The sequence below is a fragment of the Podarcis filfolensis genome, assembly GCF_964270895.1.
Source record: "Podarcis filfolensis genome assembly, chromosome: 1".
In the NCBI taxonomy this organism is placed as follows: Eukaryota; Metazoa; Chordata; class Lepidosauria; order Squamata; family Lacertidae; genus Podarcis; species Podarcis filfolensis.
In genome coordinates, this window is record NC_139604.1 from 79,501,221 (window position 1) to 79,521,429 (window position 20,209).

Below are 20,209 nucleotides of genomic sequence, written 5' to 3' on the forward strand. Positions count from 1 at the left end.
TATATCTGTGTAAAACAGTCAATAATCTATTTCTTTGCTACTAGATAAAGCTGAGCAAATCTACTGAATCTATTGGGGGTGGGGTGGGAGAGTGTATTGAGGGCAGCTGATGCTCCACAATGACCCTTTGTTGAGCGGCAGAGAAAGAGGTTATCCCTGAAGGACAATGACTAGCAATCCCACAGGGAAGTTTTACCTGTTGTCTTGCCTGAAGGCTGATACAAGTCCTGTGGTGGGCTTATTTATTGAAAATAGGTAGGCAGCAGGAGCTGGGAGATAATGACTTCTCTCACACGGATGCATGCTGGGTGTGCGGCTAACCTCTTTTGAGTGCTTCTAGAATTGCAAACACTGCAGTCTACTAATGGGTAGCATAAACTGTAGCACTGGCCCTTGCAAAAAGGGGCGACTTGTTTTTAAAATGTGTTTAGCTCTTAACTGGGCTCAGGAGTAGGAAATTACACAATGGATGTTGAAATGCAGGCTGGGTGAGAAGTTGTCATTTGAGTAATGGATGCTTTATTTCCTGTTTTTGCTAAAAGCTAGAGCTCAGCATAATTAGCAGGCGAGAAAGCCAGCTTGGCAGCCAAAGAAAAAAAGCACATTTTGGGGCTCCTGAGCCAATTAAAATTGTTTATATAGCCACTGAGCAATATTTTTCACCAAACAATTAGAGCTCGGAGTATTCATCATAACAAAGTTCGGCCAGCTGTTAAAGGGCCCGATTCTGTGAATTGCGAGCACAAAAATACATGGTGGGAACCAGCCAATTCTTTCAGTACATTCTGCTGTGTTATGTTGAACTGACGATTATCTTTTGGTGGCACCATTTCAAGCAGCAGGCCCAGGAGCTGAGTAATCGAGTGATGATAGATTAAGTGAAGTTCATGCATGCGGAAACTGGCCCTGAAACTTGGTACATCGGGAGATTTCAGGGTAGAAGCACACAAGGGTTCTTTCAAGAGACAGACGCTGTCCACATGGTCCTTCCACAGTCCGTCCACTGCAGCACAGACACTTGTGTGAGTTAAGGAAAAGCCATGGAGATAGCTTCAGACTCAATACTTGGACCTAGTCTAGATGTTCAGCTTTTTTCCTCACAACTGTCGTTGAGGAGACACTAATTTAGGAAACAAAAAGTGTTACATAAAAATCCCAGTGAAGAATTCAGTGAACACCATCACAGTAGCATCTCTCTTAGGAAGCTCTGGGCTGGTCCAGACATAGCACTAAATTATGGTTTAGCATTATATGAATGAATTTGCACAAGCCTCAAGCTTGCAGCCTCCTCTCTTCCTCTAATATGGTCACCAGAAACATATGCTTCCATTTTTAAACTAACCAGCGTTCTCTGTTACATTTGAGCTCAGGAAACTTCTTAGTTCAGGCCCACCCCTTGTGTTTGAGGCCGTTGTCTATGGTGTCTGAGCAGTGATGGCTCTTTCACACAGGTTGTCACTTGATGCTGTTTTTGAGTTGTGAACATGGGTGTATAAACAGGGTCTCAGACGTCACCAGAGCACTGTGCCCACTTTAGTACTGTGGAGGTCCCAGTCCAGTTCTAACAGTGTTCTGGGGCCCCAGTGCATTGTGGTTAATAGGGTTGTCAAATCTTGTCTCCAAAGAAAGCTACTGTCTTTAATTGCTGTCTGGAAGTATCAGAGCTGAACTGCAGGCAGTCACCAAGTGGGAGCAGAAGCTGTAAGCCAAGAGTCAAGCCGGGGTCAGAGTCAGGAAACTAAACACACCATGAATGAGAGCTAGGCAAAGTCCTTGCTGGAACAGGAAGCCTTTATAGCCCTTCCTATTAAGAAACGCCTGTGGTATCATCTACAGAATGTGTAGGAGCATAAGCAAATGCACTAACTGAATTGGTTTAGGAGTTTTGTGTGCATATTTATTTTGTTGTATTGATGCTCAAAGAAAGTTATATTAGGAAATCATTACAAGTGAGACCTGCAAAAAAATATTGCAGCATGGAATGCTACTATTCAGTGTTCTGGCCAACCAGACATCCTTTCTTCCATTCCATCACACACACACACACACACACACACACACACACACACTTTCCTGTTCCTGCAACCCCTCCCAAGTCAGTCAGGATTCTATGCCTACTGAGCCCGCTCTGTCTTTATTAAGCTGTTTGGGGCATTTCCCCATTAGGTATCCTGCCCTGAATATTTTTTGAAACTTTGGGATTCCTTCCAAGCCTAATACCTCCCTCTTTGAGAATCATTTCACCATTAGTATATGGGGCAACTTTTTTTTGTTCACTAGATTCTACTCCATGGGAACCCTTGAGGCCAGCTTGCCTCCTTTATTATTATAGAAGATCTAGGTTCAAATCCCCATTCAGTCATGGAGCTCATTGAGTGACACTGGGCCAGTCACTGTCTTTCAACCTAACTACCTCACAGGATAGTCATCACGAGGGTAAAAGGGTAGAAAGAACAATGTTTGTCTTGAAGGTAGTGTGTGGAGATGACGATTCAACTAGTCAAGGAACTGCAGCTTCAGACAACTGCAGTCAAATGGATGAGAGTAAACAGACATTTAGAAGAAGAAGAAGAGTTTGGATTTGATATCCCGCCTTTCACTCCCTTTAAGGAGTCTCAAAGCTGCTAACATTCTCCTTTTCCTTCCTCCCCCACAACAAACACTCTGTGAGGTGAGTGGGGCTGAGAGACTTCAGAGATGTGTGACTGGCCCAAGGTCACCCAGCAGCTGCATGTGGAGGAGTGGAGACGCGAACCCGGTTCCCCAGATTACGGGGCTACCGCTCTTAACCACTACACCACACTGGCTCTTACTTCATACAAATGGGATTTGGTGCAAGTGAGGAGATGTGGGGGCAGCAGGACCCCGGCTTTGGTGGGAGGGAAGAGGCAGCAACTTCCTGTTTCACCTCAGGTGGTGAAATGGGGTAGGCCACCCCTAGCAGCAGGTACTGCAGTGCAAAAGGCATGTTAGAAAACAGAACAAAAGCACCAGCATTATAATCAGGAGAGTGTAACACAATATTCCCCACAGCTAACTACACCCCCAGTCTCTGTGCACAGTCTGCAGGTGTATGGCTAAAAGTGGCTGAGTGTGTGCTCTTCTTTTTAGAAATACTTTGCCTTGTTGACTTAATCTGAGCTTAATATATTTGTTTGACTGTGTTGCATATTTTGCTTTCAAACTGGCATGGGAGGGGGAGCCCCAGGAAAGTTTGATCAACACAAAAACACCAGGTGGTTGTTTGTTAGTTTTGACTTGTTGCTTGCCTGGGAGCTCTTAGAGGGAAAGTTAGAAAAACCAAAGTAGGGGAACCAATGATTTTGCAATGTCTTTCATAAGGTCCTTTCCCAAGAAAAGGGATTTTCAGAAGGTTGTCCCTTGTGCTGTCTTGGGAAAGGTACATTCTGATATCAAACTTACCAAAAGCCAAAAGATACTATCGCTGTAAATATTCTTGCTCCAACTTGTGAATTCCTGCTGTTCATTAGGAATTTCCCATATCAAAAACCCCATGGCCTCATACTATCATTATATGATATGCTAATTATAGTGTTTATCAAATACCTAATTAGTATTCTGTGCTACCACTCTGTTAGGTACATTGCTACAGATTGATAGAAGAAAACACAATCTTTAATATTTTGTTATCACATTTGAGAAGGTACGTAGAGTACTTCTGGTTACACTAATATAACAACAATAATCTAAGCAACAAATGCTGATAAACGAAACAAGTTCAGTACATTTCAGTACTGTAGAATAGTCCCGCGTGAAAAATGTTTAGACACCATTTTCAATCCTTAGTGTCAGTTACCTTGCCTTTACTGTCATAATGAAAGCAAAAATGGTTTTGGGCTGAATAACAATCTCTTATTTGGAAATAAGGGGGCGAGTGTTTAATAGCTTTGATTATTTTTAGTCTAAATGTGGCATCAAACTGCTTTCATGAGAAATGAACTGATTTCGGTTTTCCAGGATTTTTTTGAGGATTACTTTATTTCGCATTTACCTTATTTTGCCAACCTCCAGAATGATTCACAAAGAGCACATTTATTTTCAGATCTACAACTCAGAAAAGAGTTCAGGAACTGAAGCCACTGCTCCCTCCTCTAATAGTTAAGGACCTATGCTTTGGGAAAGGATTTATTCCAAACAGGTATGTACAATTGTTTAGGTAATACCTTGTTACTAATGCGGCCTGCTGTAATCCTTCTCACAGTGTCAGCTTGCCAAACTAAATTAGCCCACCCATAGGACTAATAATAATAATAATAATAATATCCACTGAAATATCGTATGTCTCACTTTTATTAGGCAGGCAGGAGAATGCCCTTTTGTGTTTTAAAAATATCCTGGTGACTTTACTACAGATCCAATCACTCCAACCGCCCCGTTCCATTTGTCACATTCTCCGCTTACATACAGACTGCATTTATAACACCATGATTGACTTCAACATATTGTGTATGTGCTAACAACTAGCTGGTTGATCCCACTGGACCTTCTAGCAGCTTTTAACATGGTTGGTTACCGTGTTCTGTTTAGCAGCTGAGAACTAGGTCCACTCCTTTCTGGAGGGTCTCGGAAGTTAATGATAAATTCCACAGAGCTCTGTTGTATATGATGTATCTTTCTGTTTGAAGCCGCTGAGACAGATAATCTGAAGCAAGGTGTTATCATATCCTGATTAGAACCAGTTCTGTTATTCTTTTACACCTGCTCAGGATTTATTGCATTTTATAAGCAAGCAGCTATTAAATATCTCTGTGCAATTACCTCCTTTTTAGTTGCTTTGTGAATTCTTATATTCAGAAAAATCGTAATGTATTTTAGCACGAGGGGTGGGAAGAAGCCTTGACTAAGAGGCAGAAGCGAATGTACCTGCGTTTGGGTACAAATTATTATGTGCATATGATTTGAGTTAAAGAACAAAACCCACATTTTTACATCCATGGTAGTGGCGTTATTTATTAAATTTATATTCTCTGGGCATTTTACAAAATAATGGCAGTCAGATGTTTTCCACTAAACACTCTGCCAGCCGTACAAAGGGTCTTGCAGCCAATTGGCTTAAAGCACTGTTGATTACTCACGATGCCCTTCCTGTGAGGACAGGCCCCGAAGTGTTGTCTTTTGATAACACTGGCTCCTTTAGAGCAATAATGCTGATACAGCTTCCTGTCTAATCATAAAGCAATTACTGCACCTCCAGAGGGAAAGCACTTTAAAATGTCTAGGCTTAGCTTAGCTTAGACGGGATAGCCTTCCCTTGCTGGCCTTAAATGTCATTTCAAAATTGCCCATTTAGAAAATGTGTGACAAACCCACAAAGCAATGGATAATGGGCATAAGATCTGCAGCATCTTGATAAAATAAGCCCTTCTGCAAAGGTTGTTGCTGTGATTTCCTGCAAGTTTCACTTGGCTCATGTAAAACAAACTGGCATCTCTTCTGCAGCAGGTATGCACATTGGGGAGCCACAATTGGCTTCCAAGGGTGTATGTGCTTTAGGATTGGCATATGACAATCAACACGTGCTTTGTATGGAGTTTCCTATAAAGCAGGGACAGCTAGCCCTCCATTTGGGGTCCTGGTTCAATTCCCCCAAGCCAATTTTTCTGCCGTCCCCATACCTCATGAGTTTTGGTGGCAGGGGCAAATTTCTTTTTAAAGTAGGCCCATTGCTAAAGTGGGGATTGTCCTGATGATGATGCACCCTCTTCCTGGTTATAAATTCAATAATGGAGGGCCTTTGTGTCTGTGGGGGCCAGTTTAAGAGGAGGAGGGCACCTACTTTGACCATGCTCACCACCAGATTAGCTGCTGAGGACCACAGTCAAGAGGTCTTTAGAGCCTGCATGGTTCCACAAGGGATGGCGCCTGTCTCTTAGGCTGAAACCCACATTCCACAATTGTGGAATCAGTGCTACTTCTCTAGAAAAAGGGGTGCCAGAACTCACCATAAACATCTCCCTTACTCTCTCTTTCCTGGTGAAAAAAAGCCCTGTGTGGAATACCCTCATTTTTAAAAACATTTCATTATGAAATGACTGACTATTATTGCTGTAATGTGCATATGGGTACAGGATAAGAATGGGTGATAAAATGTCCTCGTTTTACTGGTTTATCTGTGTTATGATTCCCTCAAACACCCCTTTTTGGGTGGCTTTGGAGGGGGAGAAAGAAAACTGCATCAGGAGTCTAAGGCTGTATACACATTACCATTTACTCTGGCTCCAGTGTGCTTCCACTGCTGATGTCTGAAGTGATGTGCACACAACATTAGCCACAATGTGTGGCTAATATCCATCCTGTAGTTTCTTGAAAAAATGCTGCTGTTTGATGAGTCTTCCCTCAAGCCAGCTTCTATCTGATGACAATAGAAGTCACATTCACTTTCCAGTTAAGCTGAGGTATGTACAATTCAGACAGCAATTGCACATGCGCAGATAACAGCTTCATGAACAGGAGTTGGGGAGTTGCAGGTGTGGGGAAACAAAACAGATAATGTGCATTGAGTGAAGTCACCCCACCCCCTCTCTGGTGTCTACAGCAACATGTAAATATGACTTGAAGCACATTGGGCGGGAAGAGAATGGCCTTGCTGAATTTAAGCTGCCATGTGTGGATAGATGAATTTGCTTTGTTTGGATTTAGAATAATAGAATCATAGAAATGTAGAGTTGGGACCATGAGGGTCATCTAGTCCAACCCCCTTTCTAATGTCTAGCAGGGTAGTGGCCTTCTGCAGTTTGTCTCTTCAAATCTTACATTCCTAGACATGGTGCGTACAGATTATATACCTTCTGTAATGTGGCAATGTAATATATAGTCTGTAACATATCATTCGCCTGTCAAGACCCCGAGGCCTACCCCTATGTTGAAAAAGACACATTGACACATTATATTAGGTTAATGGGCAAAATTTAGGCCACAACTTTATTGGTTACAGAATGTGAGCGGTATTGGCTTACGCATTGGACTGAACCAACTATACCTGACTCCTGTCCGCCGTGCAGGGAGTCCAGGAAGGGTCAACCACCAATAGGGGGTGACCTGCTGATGCAAATCGACTCAAGCTCCCCCAGGGTTCAAATAGCCGAAGCCACATGCCCTGGGACAGGATTGGCTGGCCAGGCTGTGACGCGGCCGGGAACTCCCAAATGATGCGGGGGCATAGTTCAGCCCCTGCTGAGAGTGGGAGACCATGCGGTCTGCCCACAAAGCCTCCCCACACGGAAGTGGAGCGGACCTGTCAAAATGGAAAGCACAGTACAGTCATACCTCGGGTTACAGATGCTTCAGGTTGCCTTTTTTGGGGTTCTGGACCGTCGAAACCCAGACGTACCAGAACGTGTTACTTCCAGGTTTTGGCGGTTGCGCATGCACAGAAGTGCTAAATCACACTTTGCGCATGCGCAGATGCACCGCTGCGGGTTGTGAACGCTGTGGGTTGTGAACGTGCATCCCGCACAGATCATGTTCGCAACCCGAGTGTCCACTGTAGACTGTTAAGAGCAGAAACTGGGATACAAGAGAGGTGGAACATATTTCCAGCATTCTGATGAATTTCAACAAACCAGCTGTTTGTTCCCCCAATAAAGTAACACTGTCAGATCAAATTGGTACTGCTGAGCTCTAGAATAATCAGTTTTGTGAGTCTTTGAAAGCGGAACTGCTCTTGTGTTTTGGGGGCTTATGGTAGCTTTTTAGATGAATAAATTTAATATTTATTTAAATATTTACAATCCACTCTTTGATAAAGGATATCAATGCACATAATCAACCAAAAAACCCAGTCTATTTTAATATGAAGGACATTGGCGGCTGTGGCTTATGCCCACTGGGACTGGTAGGGCAGAGAGCATGGAGGCCAATGACAGTTGGAGTCAACTAATTCTAGTTTTGTCCCCATCCTCTTCCCTACAATGGGAAGACTAAGGAGGTCTGGTTCTAAGTAAGTAGATGGGGGCTGGCTAAGGGCTGATTGAGGTTGATGAAGCAATGTCCCATTTGCCCTAATGGACCAGTCTTCCCTGGACACTGGGAAACCACCATCGAATGAAAGCAAGGATATAGAAACCCGCAGCATTGTGCGGGAGGTGAATACGTGGTCTTGTGGGTGTATGTCAGCTGATATTTGCTTCATTGCTTGCTCCAGGAGCCATGAACGCAAGCATCTCTATGTCAGGCCAAGGCATGAAGTTCTGAGCACTCTGCTGGATGACTCTCTGGACAGAAGGGGTGTGTATCTGGGGTGAGAGAAGAACTGTATCATTGAAGCAGAACAGAGAAAGGAAATGACTCAATCATCAAAAGGCCCTCCTTCCTCCGGGGAACTGTCCCTAATCAGTATTAGTCCCTTACAATAATACTATTTTAGAAGCACTGTGAACCAGAGCACTGCGTAGCCATGTAAACTGCTTCCTGGATTTGCCAAACAAAACACCGTCCGGCAATTAATAGAATTTTGCTATTAGCCCCGCTATGATAAAGCAATGCAAACTTTGCACGCTAACCGTACAGCCGTTCTGTTTTAGAAGGACATTGCTTACCGTGTGTGTGTGTGTGTGTGTGTGTGTGTGTGGTCATGCAAGGGGAAAAATGAGAGCTGCTTGGATTTTGTTTGGCTTAAAACATTGTGGCTATGGAAATTGTCCTTGTTACCCTTGCAAGAGTTATTACAAAGCTTCCTCGTGGGAATTCCCTGATTAGTCACCGCTTTAGTATTAAGCTTGGATAGTTTGTAGTGCATGCCAAGGATCCAGTAAAAGCTCTACCTTTTTGTGTTTGATAATGAAATGAGGCTGTGCCAAAAGTTGGCAATAAACACTGTAGGCGAAGCAACAAGCACGCCATAGCTCTGGGACCGGGAATATTACTGAGACATGGTCCTTTATAATTAACAGTGATTAGACACAGAAACAGATGTGCAGCACCTCTGAAACAAATGAACTGTTTGTTCTTCTTTAATGCAATAGAAGGAAATTTCAACAAAGTGAACAAAAACAGGGGCTGCCTTCGAGCTTGTCCTACATTTTCTTTGCCCTTCCCCCCCCCCTTCATAATCAGTAGTCGCTCCTTCTGACTAAGATGGTGCCTCATGTGTCATTGGGCACTTCTGGACTGTCATTATTTTCAGGTGGGATCCACGTACCAGCAAATTCAAGTTGCACAATTTGTGCCCTAAACCTGTTTTCTCCCAAAAAAATGGACTCCTCACGATACGGAAAGTGACAGGAAAATGCACTGAAAGAACACTCTCGTTCTCTAGAGTAGGAGAACACTTGCTTGATGCAATGACATATATAACCTCCCCGCAAACAAACCACAATGAATGTTCAATAAATAACACTAAGGTAAAAATACCAAGGGATCTGCTTTTACATCCATTCCAATAGCCTTAGGATTCTTAAAGGCAAGCCCAGTGGCGTGGCGATGCTCCCAGGCTTCCCTGAAAGGTGCCTGGATCATCTTGGCAAGTACAACCCTTAGGGAGGCCTCTGAACCTTGACTCACCTACTTCATAATGTCTAGCAGATGATCAGATCTGAAGTAAGAAACCGCTCATACAGCCATTTTTTATGTGTTGAGGTTAACGGAACAGCTTTGATTATTTTTTGATAGATATAAATAAATGATAAATGAAGTACACTTGTGTGTGATTTTGGGAATTGAAACTGTGGCTGTGCAGATACAGTTAAAGTAACCTCCCCCCCCCCCGCCCACAAATCCTGGGAACTGTAATTTACCACTCACAGAGCTGCAACTCCCAACACCCTTAACAAACGATACTTCCCAGGATTCTTAAAATGGCATGTCCTTTTTAAGTGTATCATATGCACATAGCCACAGTTGGTGTGTGTGTGTGTGTGTGTGTGTGTGTGTCCCCACTTTCCAAACAATCCTGGGCCCCAAAGGGTCTTGTGAACATTTAAATATCTCACTTCACTGTATCCCTGAAATAACGAAGTCAGGATGTGGTAAGTGAGGCTTTGGACCCAGGTTGAAATCTTTCAAGACTTTTCCAGCATATGAAAATGCACTGGAAAAGCATATTCGGAACATGAAAAGCAGTAGTCTGATTTGGCCCTAATCATGATTTTACACTATAATATTATCATATTATAATGTAAATCATTATTAGGGCCAAATTATGAGGGAGTGACACATTTATAGGATTTGTTCACCTAAGGCAGACTTCATGACGAAAACCTCTACCTAGCATTTAGTGAGACAGATGAACAGTTGTGATTTCCCTTGGCCCATTTTGGATTTGAATACCGTTGCCATTAGAAGAGCAATTGCACCTCTTACAATTATCATACTATTTAATTTATTTAAAAGCATTTATAGCTCAAAAATCTCTAAGCAATGTGTACATGGTAGTGAATATGGTTACTGACTCGGTTCAGACATCATGCCAAACCTTGCTTTGAGCTTCCCAACATACAAACTATGGTACAGAACTGTTCCTGCTTCTGGGGTGCAATTCAGACATCATGCCAAACTACAGCTAGCACAAACCAAAATTTGCAAAACCACTTCTGTCTGTGTTTCTGATTCTTGTTTGCTGTCTGATCACAGACTATGGTTTGAAAACTTGAACATTTCCCCAAACCATAGTTGTGATTTCTTCACAATGTTTTGGAGTGATACCTGAGTTGAGTCTGTGGGATCCAGCTGCATCACCACAAACTCCATGTTATAAGATGATTATCATTTGCATAGACTGTATGAAAACTTTATCTAGTGATATGATTTCAGGAGATGATACAGTGGCCAATAGGAGTCAATTAGGGCAAAGCTGAATGCCTGTGTTGCAATATCCGGCGATTTAATTTAAAAATAATGATGATGTTTTCTTCCAGAACTTCCTGCTTCAGAAGTGAATAAAGACTTTAGCAGCAAAGAGATTACAATTAAGCCTGGTCCAGAGGACATTATGAGACAATGAGGGGGAAGTCTGAATGAAGAGCTGCAGGAAGAATCTGGCGAATCTGTAGCCTCTTTCTATCATAGTTCTGTATGCTATTAAAACACAAAAGAAAGGCCACCTTCTGAGGTAGTCAATATTGGTATTCCTGTTGGCAAATGCTGGACATGTACCATTCTGCATCCTAACAAGGGCTTTCTATTTGCTTCACTACATAAATCACTTTCCTGATTTCTTCTTTGTCATTGCAGTGCATGACTACTCTGAAGCTGCCCACTGCTGCTCACTGTTCTCCTGGTGTTTTGAATGTAGTCTAAATACCACTAGTAGGTTAGTTGTGACACCCAGAGTCAAGCTTGAATTCTACTTGGTACCCATCCATCTTGATTTCTGCCAACCACATTCTCATATTTACTGTTTGATTGTCTGCCAAGGATCCCAGAAAGCCAGCTGGATTAGTAGTGACTTGTCCCAGTGCTACTTCTGCAAAGCATACTTTAACAAAATGTTCCTTTTTCTTGCAATAGTAGCAAACAGAATCCTTTGCTAGGCAGAATCCTGCCATCGACATTTTTCCTCACTGTTTTGTGAGTTTTGTGTGGTGGGCTGTCCCTGTAGCTGTGACTTTGTCTTCAGAGTATGAATACTGTCAGTGTGAGGGTGGGGGTGGGGAATGCTGCTCCTTTTATGAAGGTCTAACGGTGGCCTCTTTACACTCTCTCATTCTACCTCACAGTGGTGAACGCTTTTTCCAGGATAAGTCTCTCATCCAATTGTAGTTTTTTGGACACTTTGAGTTTTCTGACATCCACAACAATTATGTCTCTGATCATCTCACAGAGGAGGATACCACATTCACAACGCTCAGCTAGGGAATATAGAGAGGTAATAAAATCATCCATAGGTTCATTTTCCTTTTTCATATGAGTATTAAATTGTGCCTGTCCATCAGTTGCATTGCTCCTCACAATGAAATGTTTTTTGAAACTTTCCACTACTTTATTGGATTTCTTTAACCCTACCTCGCTTAGCTTGAATGACATCTGCCCAATCCTTCATTAGATAAATGAGTGTATTAATCCCCTCTTTGGATTTGCTTTTTAACCCTGAAGCTAGCTGGAGCTTCTCATATATGTGCCTCCATCTGGGTCACTCACCAGAGCAGGGACAGTCAACATGGCTCCCTCCAGATGTTGCTGGACACCAATTCTCATCATCCCTAACAATGGGCCATGTTGGCTGGGGCTGACAGATGTTGTAGTCCAATAGCCAAAAGGCATCATATCGCCTACCCTTACACTATAGTCAGAGGAAGCTTCCCAAGCTATAGGCCTCTTCCTCACCATTGCTGATCTTGATATGCTGAGCTGTCTCTAGCACCATTCTTTTTCAGTCAGTTTGTGGGTGTGTGGAATCCACAGTACAGTACTGCCTCCATAAGTTGTATGGGATTCCTGTTCAAGGTATCACTTTTCTCTTTGAGCTCCACTCCAAGAACTTTCCTCATTCTGCCCTCTTCCCCCCACAGCCAAAACTTAAGAGGACAATCACTGGTTCACATTGTATTTATATGGATGACTTGATCCCTCCTGGCCCATCATCAAAATCTGATTTTGGAAGGAGGAGGATACTTATTCTATTTTTTTAAAATCAATATTTGGTTTAGGATAGGGGGATCATATGTCCCATTTAACAAGTTTCCTCATTTTACTATTCCAGTTCACAAATCATCACACAAACATCAGGAGGCTGCATTCAACTGTGTATGAGAATCTTCACACACATGCCTCTGTGGAACAAACTGCTATTTTCGCATGGGTACATGTGGCTGTCAGAAAGGTAATGTAATTTCAGAAGGAGGGCTGCATTCAAAGATTTTGAGAAACGCTGCACTAGTGCAGTCTTTAGATTCATATACTGATTACTGATGGCTGCTTTACGGTTATATATGGTGTGGCAATTTTGCTAATTTATTATAGATGCTATTAGAAAACAGAGCTAATAAAAGCCATCATGGCAGGAGCCTAGAGGACAAGAAACGTAAGGGCCACATTTCAGGCCTCTTTGGGTTTTTCATTCTGTTCTATAAGAGAAATGTCAAGTTTTATTAAACACCATTGGTCGTCACAAACATGGGAAGCAAACACCATTTTATATACAGCTTATATGTCCTGCGAAAGGGACAGTATTGCAATTTATTGTAAATGACTCCCTGCACAATGCAATGTATTGTGCAGGAGAAATGTACACCTAAACCTTTGGGTTGCAAGGGCACACACAGCAACCTTGTGAGTTAAATGAGTTAAATCTCTCCCAGATATCAAATGAATGGTTTTATCACTACCATTCAGGAATGAAATGTTGTCAAAAAGTTCCTTTAGAATTTTTTCCCCCAGAAGAGAAAAATAAAGAGGAATATGATACATATAACAGAATGTCCTTCAAGTTTCCAGTGCCACTAATACATATGTGTCAACTCACAGAGACTTTACCATACCTGTGAGAGCTGGCATGCAAGGATGGGAATGTAGTTTATTTTAAGCTAGAAACCCAAGATCTACCAAGCAGAGCCAGGTGCAAAAGGTACAGTGGTACCTCGGTGTGATGGGATGTTGAGCTGCTTGTGCGTAAAGTTCCTAATCCCTCAGTGTTTGGCTAAGTCCACAAACCACTGTCTGTAACGGAGCACCATAAGCATGGCTCCGTCAGTCGCTGGCAGAATCCGACAGTGGGCGTTTACGGAATTTCTTCCAGCATAACAGCTCCTTAACGGAAACACATCTTCTGGACTCTCTACGTGACAATTTCCGGCGAGGAGTGGGTGTCCCTAATGGAGGTCCTGAAACCTCCTCGCTGTTCTCGCTGGAATTGTCTCTGAGCCAATCTTCTGACTCGCCTTCCCTTGGAGCTCTTTCTCGCCCCCTGCTGGTTCCCTCCTCCGCTGATAAGTCTCTCTCAACCTCTGGGAGCCCCTCCACCACCTGTTCTTCCGATGACAGTTCCCTGACATCCACCTCCCCTCCAGGGCCCCCTCCACCCCCTCCCCTCCCTTCCTCTGCGGGAGGCGAGGGAGCAAAACCCCTGAAAGAACTTCCCTCATCTTCCGAAGTCTCGAACATTTTCCTCCACCGGTTGCTGTTTTGGGTTTCTAAGTACTCATCCTCCTCGGAATCTATTCCTTCTTCCCACTCTGACCCCGTGAATCCTTCCAATTCCTCCTCCTCGTCGGTGGTGCCAAAGTACTCTCTCCGGAACCTCGCTACTGACTGAGGTTTCCTGGGGAACCTTTGATGGAACGCTTCGAGCAAGACCTCGTCATTGACTTCCTCTGCCGTCACCCAGGTGTTTTCTGACTCCGGTTCCCCTTCCCACGCTACCAAATACTCCACCTGATTACCCTTCCACCTGGAGTCGAGGATTTCCGCCACATGGTTGCTGCTTTCCCTCTCTTCTAAGACAGGTCCCTGTGGGAAAACCCCTTCTTTTCCCCCCCTATACGGTGACAGTAATGACCTGTGGAACACTGGATGCAGTTTCATGTGGTTCGGTAACCGGAGTCTGAAAGCTACGGGGTTAACCTGTTGAATGACCTCAAATGGTCCCAATCTTTTGGGTCTTAATTTCTTGCAACCCCCCTTGAACGGCAGTCCTTGGGTGGACAGCCACACCTGATCCCCCACCCTTATGGTTTCACCTTCCCTTCTGTTCTTGTCTGCCTGCTTCTTATATTGTTCTTTGGCCCTTTCTAAGTTGAGTTGGAGTTGACGATGGATCGCTTCCATTTCTTCTACAAAAAGTTCTGCGGCTGGGACGCTCCATCTCTCCCCTCCTCCCCCTGGAAATGCCCTGGGGTGGCACCCATAATTAGCCAAAAAGGGGCTCATCCCGGTGGACACATTCTCCGCATTATTGTAGGCAAATTCCGCCAGCGCCAACTTTTCCACCCAATCGTTCTCTCTGTCATTGACATAACACCTCAGATATTGTTGGAGGATACCGTTTGCTCTTTCCGCCTGCCCGTTGGTTTCTGGGTGCCGGGCAGTCGAAAAATTGACCTCCACGTGCAGTAAGCTCATGAGCTTCCTCCAGAACCTGGACGTGAATTGTTTGCCCCGGTCTGAGACCACCCTCAAGGGGGCGCCATGCAGTCTAAAAATATGTTCTACAAACAATTTAGCTGTCTCTTCCGCCGTGACTGCATGTGAGCAAGCTACAAAGTGGCCCACCTTAGTTAACAGGTCTACTACTACCAGTATGGCGGTTTTCCCCTTGGATTTCGGCAGATCAGTCATAAAATCTATCGATACCGCCTCCCATGGCCTCTCTGGTGTGGGCAACGGTTCCAACAACCCCGCCGGTGCCCGCCTTTCTCCCTTGGCTCGCTGGCATTGGTCACACCCTCTTACATACTCCCTTACATCTTCCCTCACTCTGGGCCACCAAAATTCCCTGGTAACCAACCACATGGTTTTGTGTTGCCCAAAATGCCCTGCTGTAGGGCTGTCGTGCATCTGTTTGAGTACTCTCCCTCTCAATTCCCCTTCGGGTATATATAGTGCCCCTTTGTAATACAATGCCCCGTTTCTTTCTTCAAAACCTCCGGAGTTTTCTCCCTCCCTCCTTAGACCTTGGAGCTTATTCTGGGCGTATTCATCATTCTGCGTCTCCTCTACCAGTTCCCTTTGCCCCACCAACGCCGCCCCACACACCCAGTGGTCCTCTGGGATGATATGTCTCTCTTCGGGTGCTCCCTCCCCCTCCAAATACTCTGGTTTGCGTGAGAGAGCGTCCGCCCTGACGTTTTCCGGGCCTGGCACATAGCAAATTTCAAAATAAAATTTGGAGAACTCCTGTGCCCATCTCACTTGCCGTTGGTTGAGCACTCGTGCCGTTCTCCAGTACTCTAAATTCTTGTGGTCCGTGCATACTTGCACCTTGTGTTGTGCACCAATTAGTAAGTGTCTCCATTTCCGGAATGCTTCGTGAATGGCGAGTAGTTCTCGGTCATATACCGTGTAGTTCTTCTCGGATTTGTTTAACTTCCGCGAGAAGAAGGCACACGGTCTCCACTCCGACTTATCCTTCCCCGGCTGAAGAAGCACCGCCCCCACCGCCCGGTCTGAGGCGTCAGTTTCCACTCTCATGGGTTTTTGTAAATCCACATGCAGGAGCTGTTCTTCCGAAGCGAAGGCCTTTTTCAATTCTTCGAATGCTTGCTCCGCTTCTGCCGTCCAAACAAATTTCTTCTTGCTGCTGAGACAGTCCGTGATGGGAGCCGTTAAATGGGCAAAGTTCTTGATGAACTTCCGATAAAAGTTCCCAAACCCTAAGAATCTTTGCACATCCTTTTTCGTTTTCGGTCTCTTCCATTCCAGTACCGCCTGGACCTTGCCTGGATCCATGGCTAACCCCTTGTCTGACAAGCGGTACCCCAGGAATTCCACCTCCTTGGTGTGAAACTGACACTTCTCTAATTTCACCCACAGTTGGTTTGCTTGCAGTCGGCTCAACACTTCTCTGACGTCCTTTACATGCTGCTCCTCATTCTCTGAATAGACTAATACGTCATCTAGGAAGGCCACACAATTCTTGTAGAGCAGAGGCCCCAGCACGTGGTTCATGAACGATTGAAAACATGCTGAGCCTGCTTGTAATCCAAAGGGCATAACGAGATATTCGAAAGCCCCTAGGGGGGTGAACATCGTTGTCTTCCATTCATCCCCCTCCCTTATCCGTATCAGGTTGTATGCCCCCCTTAAGTCCAGTTTAGTGAAAATTTTTCCCTTCCTCACCCGGGTCAAAATGTCATCAATCCTGGGCATGGGAAAGGCCACTGGTTCCGACACTGCATTTATGCTCCGGAAGTCCACTACAAGTCTAGGTTTATTCGTGTGTTTTTTGTCCACAAAAAACACTGGGCTGCCCCCCACCGCTCTGGACTCTCTGATGAAACCTCTCTTCAGGTTTTTGTCAATAAACTCCCTCAACTCCTGCATTTCCCTGTCTGACATGGCATACAGCTTGCCCACAGGGAGCTGGGCTCCAGGGACTAGATTGATCTGGCAGTCAAAGGGTCTATGCAGTGGTAGTTTGTCTGCTTCCCTTTCGCTGAAGACATTGCTCAGGTCAGCGTATTGTTTGGGCACCTTTCCTTTGTCCGTTACTTCTGTTCCTGCTAGAAAGGCCTTTGCCCCTTCTGCAGCCTTGCCCTCTTTGCAATGTTCTAGGCAATGTGCTGACCCAAAGGAGACCACTCTCTGATGCCAACCCACTAGCGGATCATGCAACGCTAGCCAGCTCATCCCCAAAATAATGGGAGCCCCTCCCAAGGTGGCCACATGGAACGCTATTCTTTCGGTGTGCCTGGCTACCCTCATTACCATTGGGACGGTCTGTAAGCTGACTCCTCCTCCCAACAGCTCTCTCCCATCGATCGTGGTCACCTGCAAGGGGTTGCTTAAAGGGATAGTCTGTATCTGGTGTTCTGCTGCAAACTCCTTGCTCATAAAATTACAGGAGCTGCCTGAGTCCAATAGCGCCCTTATCTTTAAGGGATGTCCGTTTGGCAGCTCTAGCAACACCTCTATCACTAGGGCTGGTCTCGGAGGTTCTGGCGTGGGCACTTTTACTGCTCCTTGGCCTGACTGCTGTGCCCTGATGGCGGCAGTCAGGCGTTGGCTTTTACTTGGTCCTGTCCTTCCTCCTCCTTCCCCCCAACAGCTCCTGCCATCCCTTGCCATTCCTTTCTTTGTGGACAGACTCTGGCAAAATGACCTGGCTGCTGGCAGAGATAACATTTCTTGGGGCTCTTCCCCTCCTTCTTCCGCCCTTCACTGGGATTTGAAACTGCCCGCGTGCGCGCTGTTCCAACTTCCATCGGCTCTGCGGGCGGGAAAGCTGGCTCCGGAATCTCTGGAATGCGGAAATCTCTCCAACGCTCCCCTTTCCCTTCCCGCTTCTCCAAGGCTCTGGCCTCCTGGCGTGCTCCAATGGTCAGCGCTGATTTGGTCAGCTGGTCCATAGACTCCGCCCTGGGCGCCCGGGAAAGTTCATCTTTCACAGCCGAGGAAAGTCCCTCTTCGAAAAGCATTTGAATGGGTTCCGCTGACAGATCCCACCCCAATTTGTGTATCAACATAGTAAACTCAGTCCAGTACTCACGGACAGATCGGCTCCCCTGTTTACAAGCCATCAACTGTCTGCGCACCACTCCCTGTTCAATGTCGCTGGAAAACATCAGGTCCATGGCGCGAAAAAACTTCCGTGCGTCTTTCAAGACTTCATTATGCCCTGCCATCAGGGGTCTAACCCAGTCTTTCGCCCCTCCTTCGAGATGGCTAATCACAAACGCCACTCGCGATTCCTCATCGGGAAAGTCATCAAACTGCAGATTAAGAGCATACTGCATCTCTGTCCTAAAGGCTTGATAGTTCCTGGGATCCCCCCCAAACTTCTGCACCAATCCTGGCATCTTTCTTGCTTGTGGGGGGGCCTTTGCCTTTTCTGCATCCTGAGCCCTCCTCTCATCGAGCCTCGCCGTTTGCAGCGCTAGCTGGACCTCCAACACCCGGTACCTTTCTTCGAGGCTTGGACCGGCTCCAGCTCCTCCTGCTTCTCCGGTTCCGGCTGGGTTGCTCATGATGCCTTCTCTGCACAAGCTGCTTTCAGGGACTGTCGGATTGCTGTGATGGGATGTTGAGCTGCTTGTGCGTAAAGTTCCTAATCCCTCAGTGTTTGGCTAAGTCCACAAACCACTGTCTGTAACGGAGCGCCATAAGCATGGCTCCGTCAGTCGCTGGCAGAATCCGACAGTGGGCGTTTACGGAATTTCTTCCAGCATAACAGCTCCTTAACGGAAACACGTCTTCTGGACTCTCTACGTGACAATTTCCGGCGAGGAGTGGGTGTCCCTAATGGAGGTCCTGCAACCTCCTCGCTGTTCTCGCTGGAATTGTCTCTGAGCCAATCTTCTGACTCGCCTTCCCTTGGAGCTCTTTCTTGCCCCCTGCTGGTTCCCTCCTCCGCTGATAAGTCTCTCTCAACCTCTGGGAGCCCCTCCACCACCTGTTCTTCCGATGACAGTTCCCTGACACTCGGGTTACATACGCTTCAGGTTACATACGCTTCAGGTTACAGACTCTGCTAACCCAGAAATAGTGCCTCGGGTTAAGAACTTTGCTTCAGGATGAGAATAGAAATCGTACTCCGGCAGCGCAGCAGCGGGACGCCCCATTAGCTAAAGTGGTGCTTCAGGTTAAGAACAGTTTCAGGTTAAGAACGGACCTCGGAATGCTATTAGAAAACAGAGCTAATAAAAGCCATCATGGCAGGAGCCTAGAGGACAAGCAACATAAGGGCCACATTTCAGGCCTTTTGGGGCTTTTCATTCTGTTCTATAAGAGAAATGTCAAGTTTTATTAAATACCATTGGTTGTCACAAACATGGGAAACAAACACCATTTTATCTACAGCTTATATGTCCTGCGAAAGGGACAGTACTTAACCTGAGGTACCATTGTATATGGTTAGAACTGAAGAACAAGGTGCTCCTGAGCACATTTTAAGTCTGGGAACTTCTTTTCCATACCAGAACTGGACTGAGCTGCTTCTTCTTCTTCTTTGGCAATCACTCATAGCCGAGTAAGATTGTCTTCCATAAACATGGTTTTAACAATGAGTCCGTACCAAAGAATCTGAAGAAGTGTGCATGCACATGAAAGCTTATACCCAGAACAAACTTAGTTGGTCTCTAAGGTGCTACTCAACAATTTTTTTATTTATTTCAAAGGGAAATAGATGACCTATAGATGTTGCTGGACTTGATGGGGATTGGAATTCAAGTTCAGAAGGGTACCAGGTTGATTTCCCCTGCAATAAATAAATGCAATGGATGACACTGATCAGTGATGGATGAAGAGGTTGATCTCGCCATACATAATATTTTTTTCCTTTTGATCTGTGTTGCTCCTTTATCTTCATGTCTTTGAAATGAAAACAGCTGGGTTCCAGCTTTTTTGCATGTCTTAAATTCCACATCCTCTGGAACAAGGGTCAGCAACCTTTTTCAGCCGTGGGCTGGTCCACCGTCCCTCAGACCATGTGGTGGGCCGAACTTTTTTTGGGGGGTGGGGAGAATGAATTCCTATGCCCCACAAATAACCCAGAGATGCATTTTAAATAAAGGCACACATACTACTCATGTAAAAACATCAGGCAGGCCCCACAAATAATCCAGAGATGCATTTTAAATAAAAGGACACATTCTACTCA

At 45.2% G+C, this 20,209-nt stretch overlaps 1 protein-coding gene across 8 annotated transcripts in view; it reads left to right on the forward strand.

The window, feature by feature from the left end:
* Window positions 1-20,209, forward strand: part of LOC310757641 (uncharacterized protein) — a 109,102-nt gene that overhangs the window by 76,178 nt on the left and 12,715 nt on the right. For 4 of the 8 annotated variants that reach the window (XM_083603107.1, XM_083603108.1, XM_083603105.1 and 1 more), the window contains exons 4-7: window positions 4,064-4,159; window positions 6,321-6,416; window positions 8,165-8,247; window positions 10,875-11,059. In XM_083603107.1, coding sequence (XP_083459233.1) covers window positions 4,064-4,159; window positions 6,321-6,416; window positions 8,165-8,247; window positions 10,875-10,960 — 361 coding nt within the window. In that variant the 3' untranslated portion in view covers window positions 10,961-11,059. Of the gene's footprint in view, window positions 1-4,063; window positions 4,160-6,320; window positions 6,417-8,164; window positions 8,275-10,874; window positions 11,060-20,209 lie in introns of those variants that run through there. The other 4 variants (XM_083603112.1, XM_083603111.1, XM_083603109.1 and 1 more) reach the window with 3 other exon arrangements.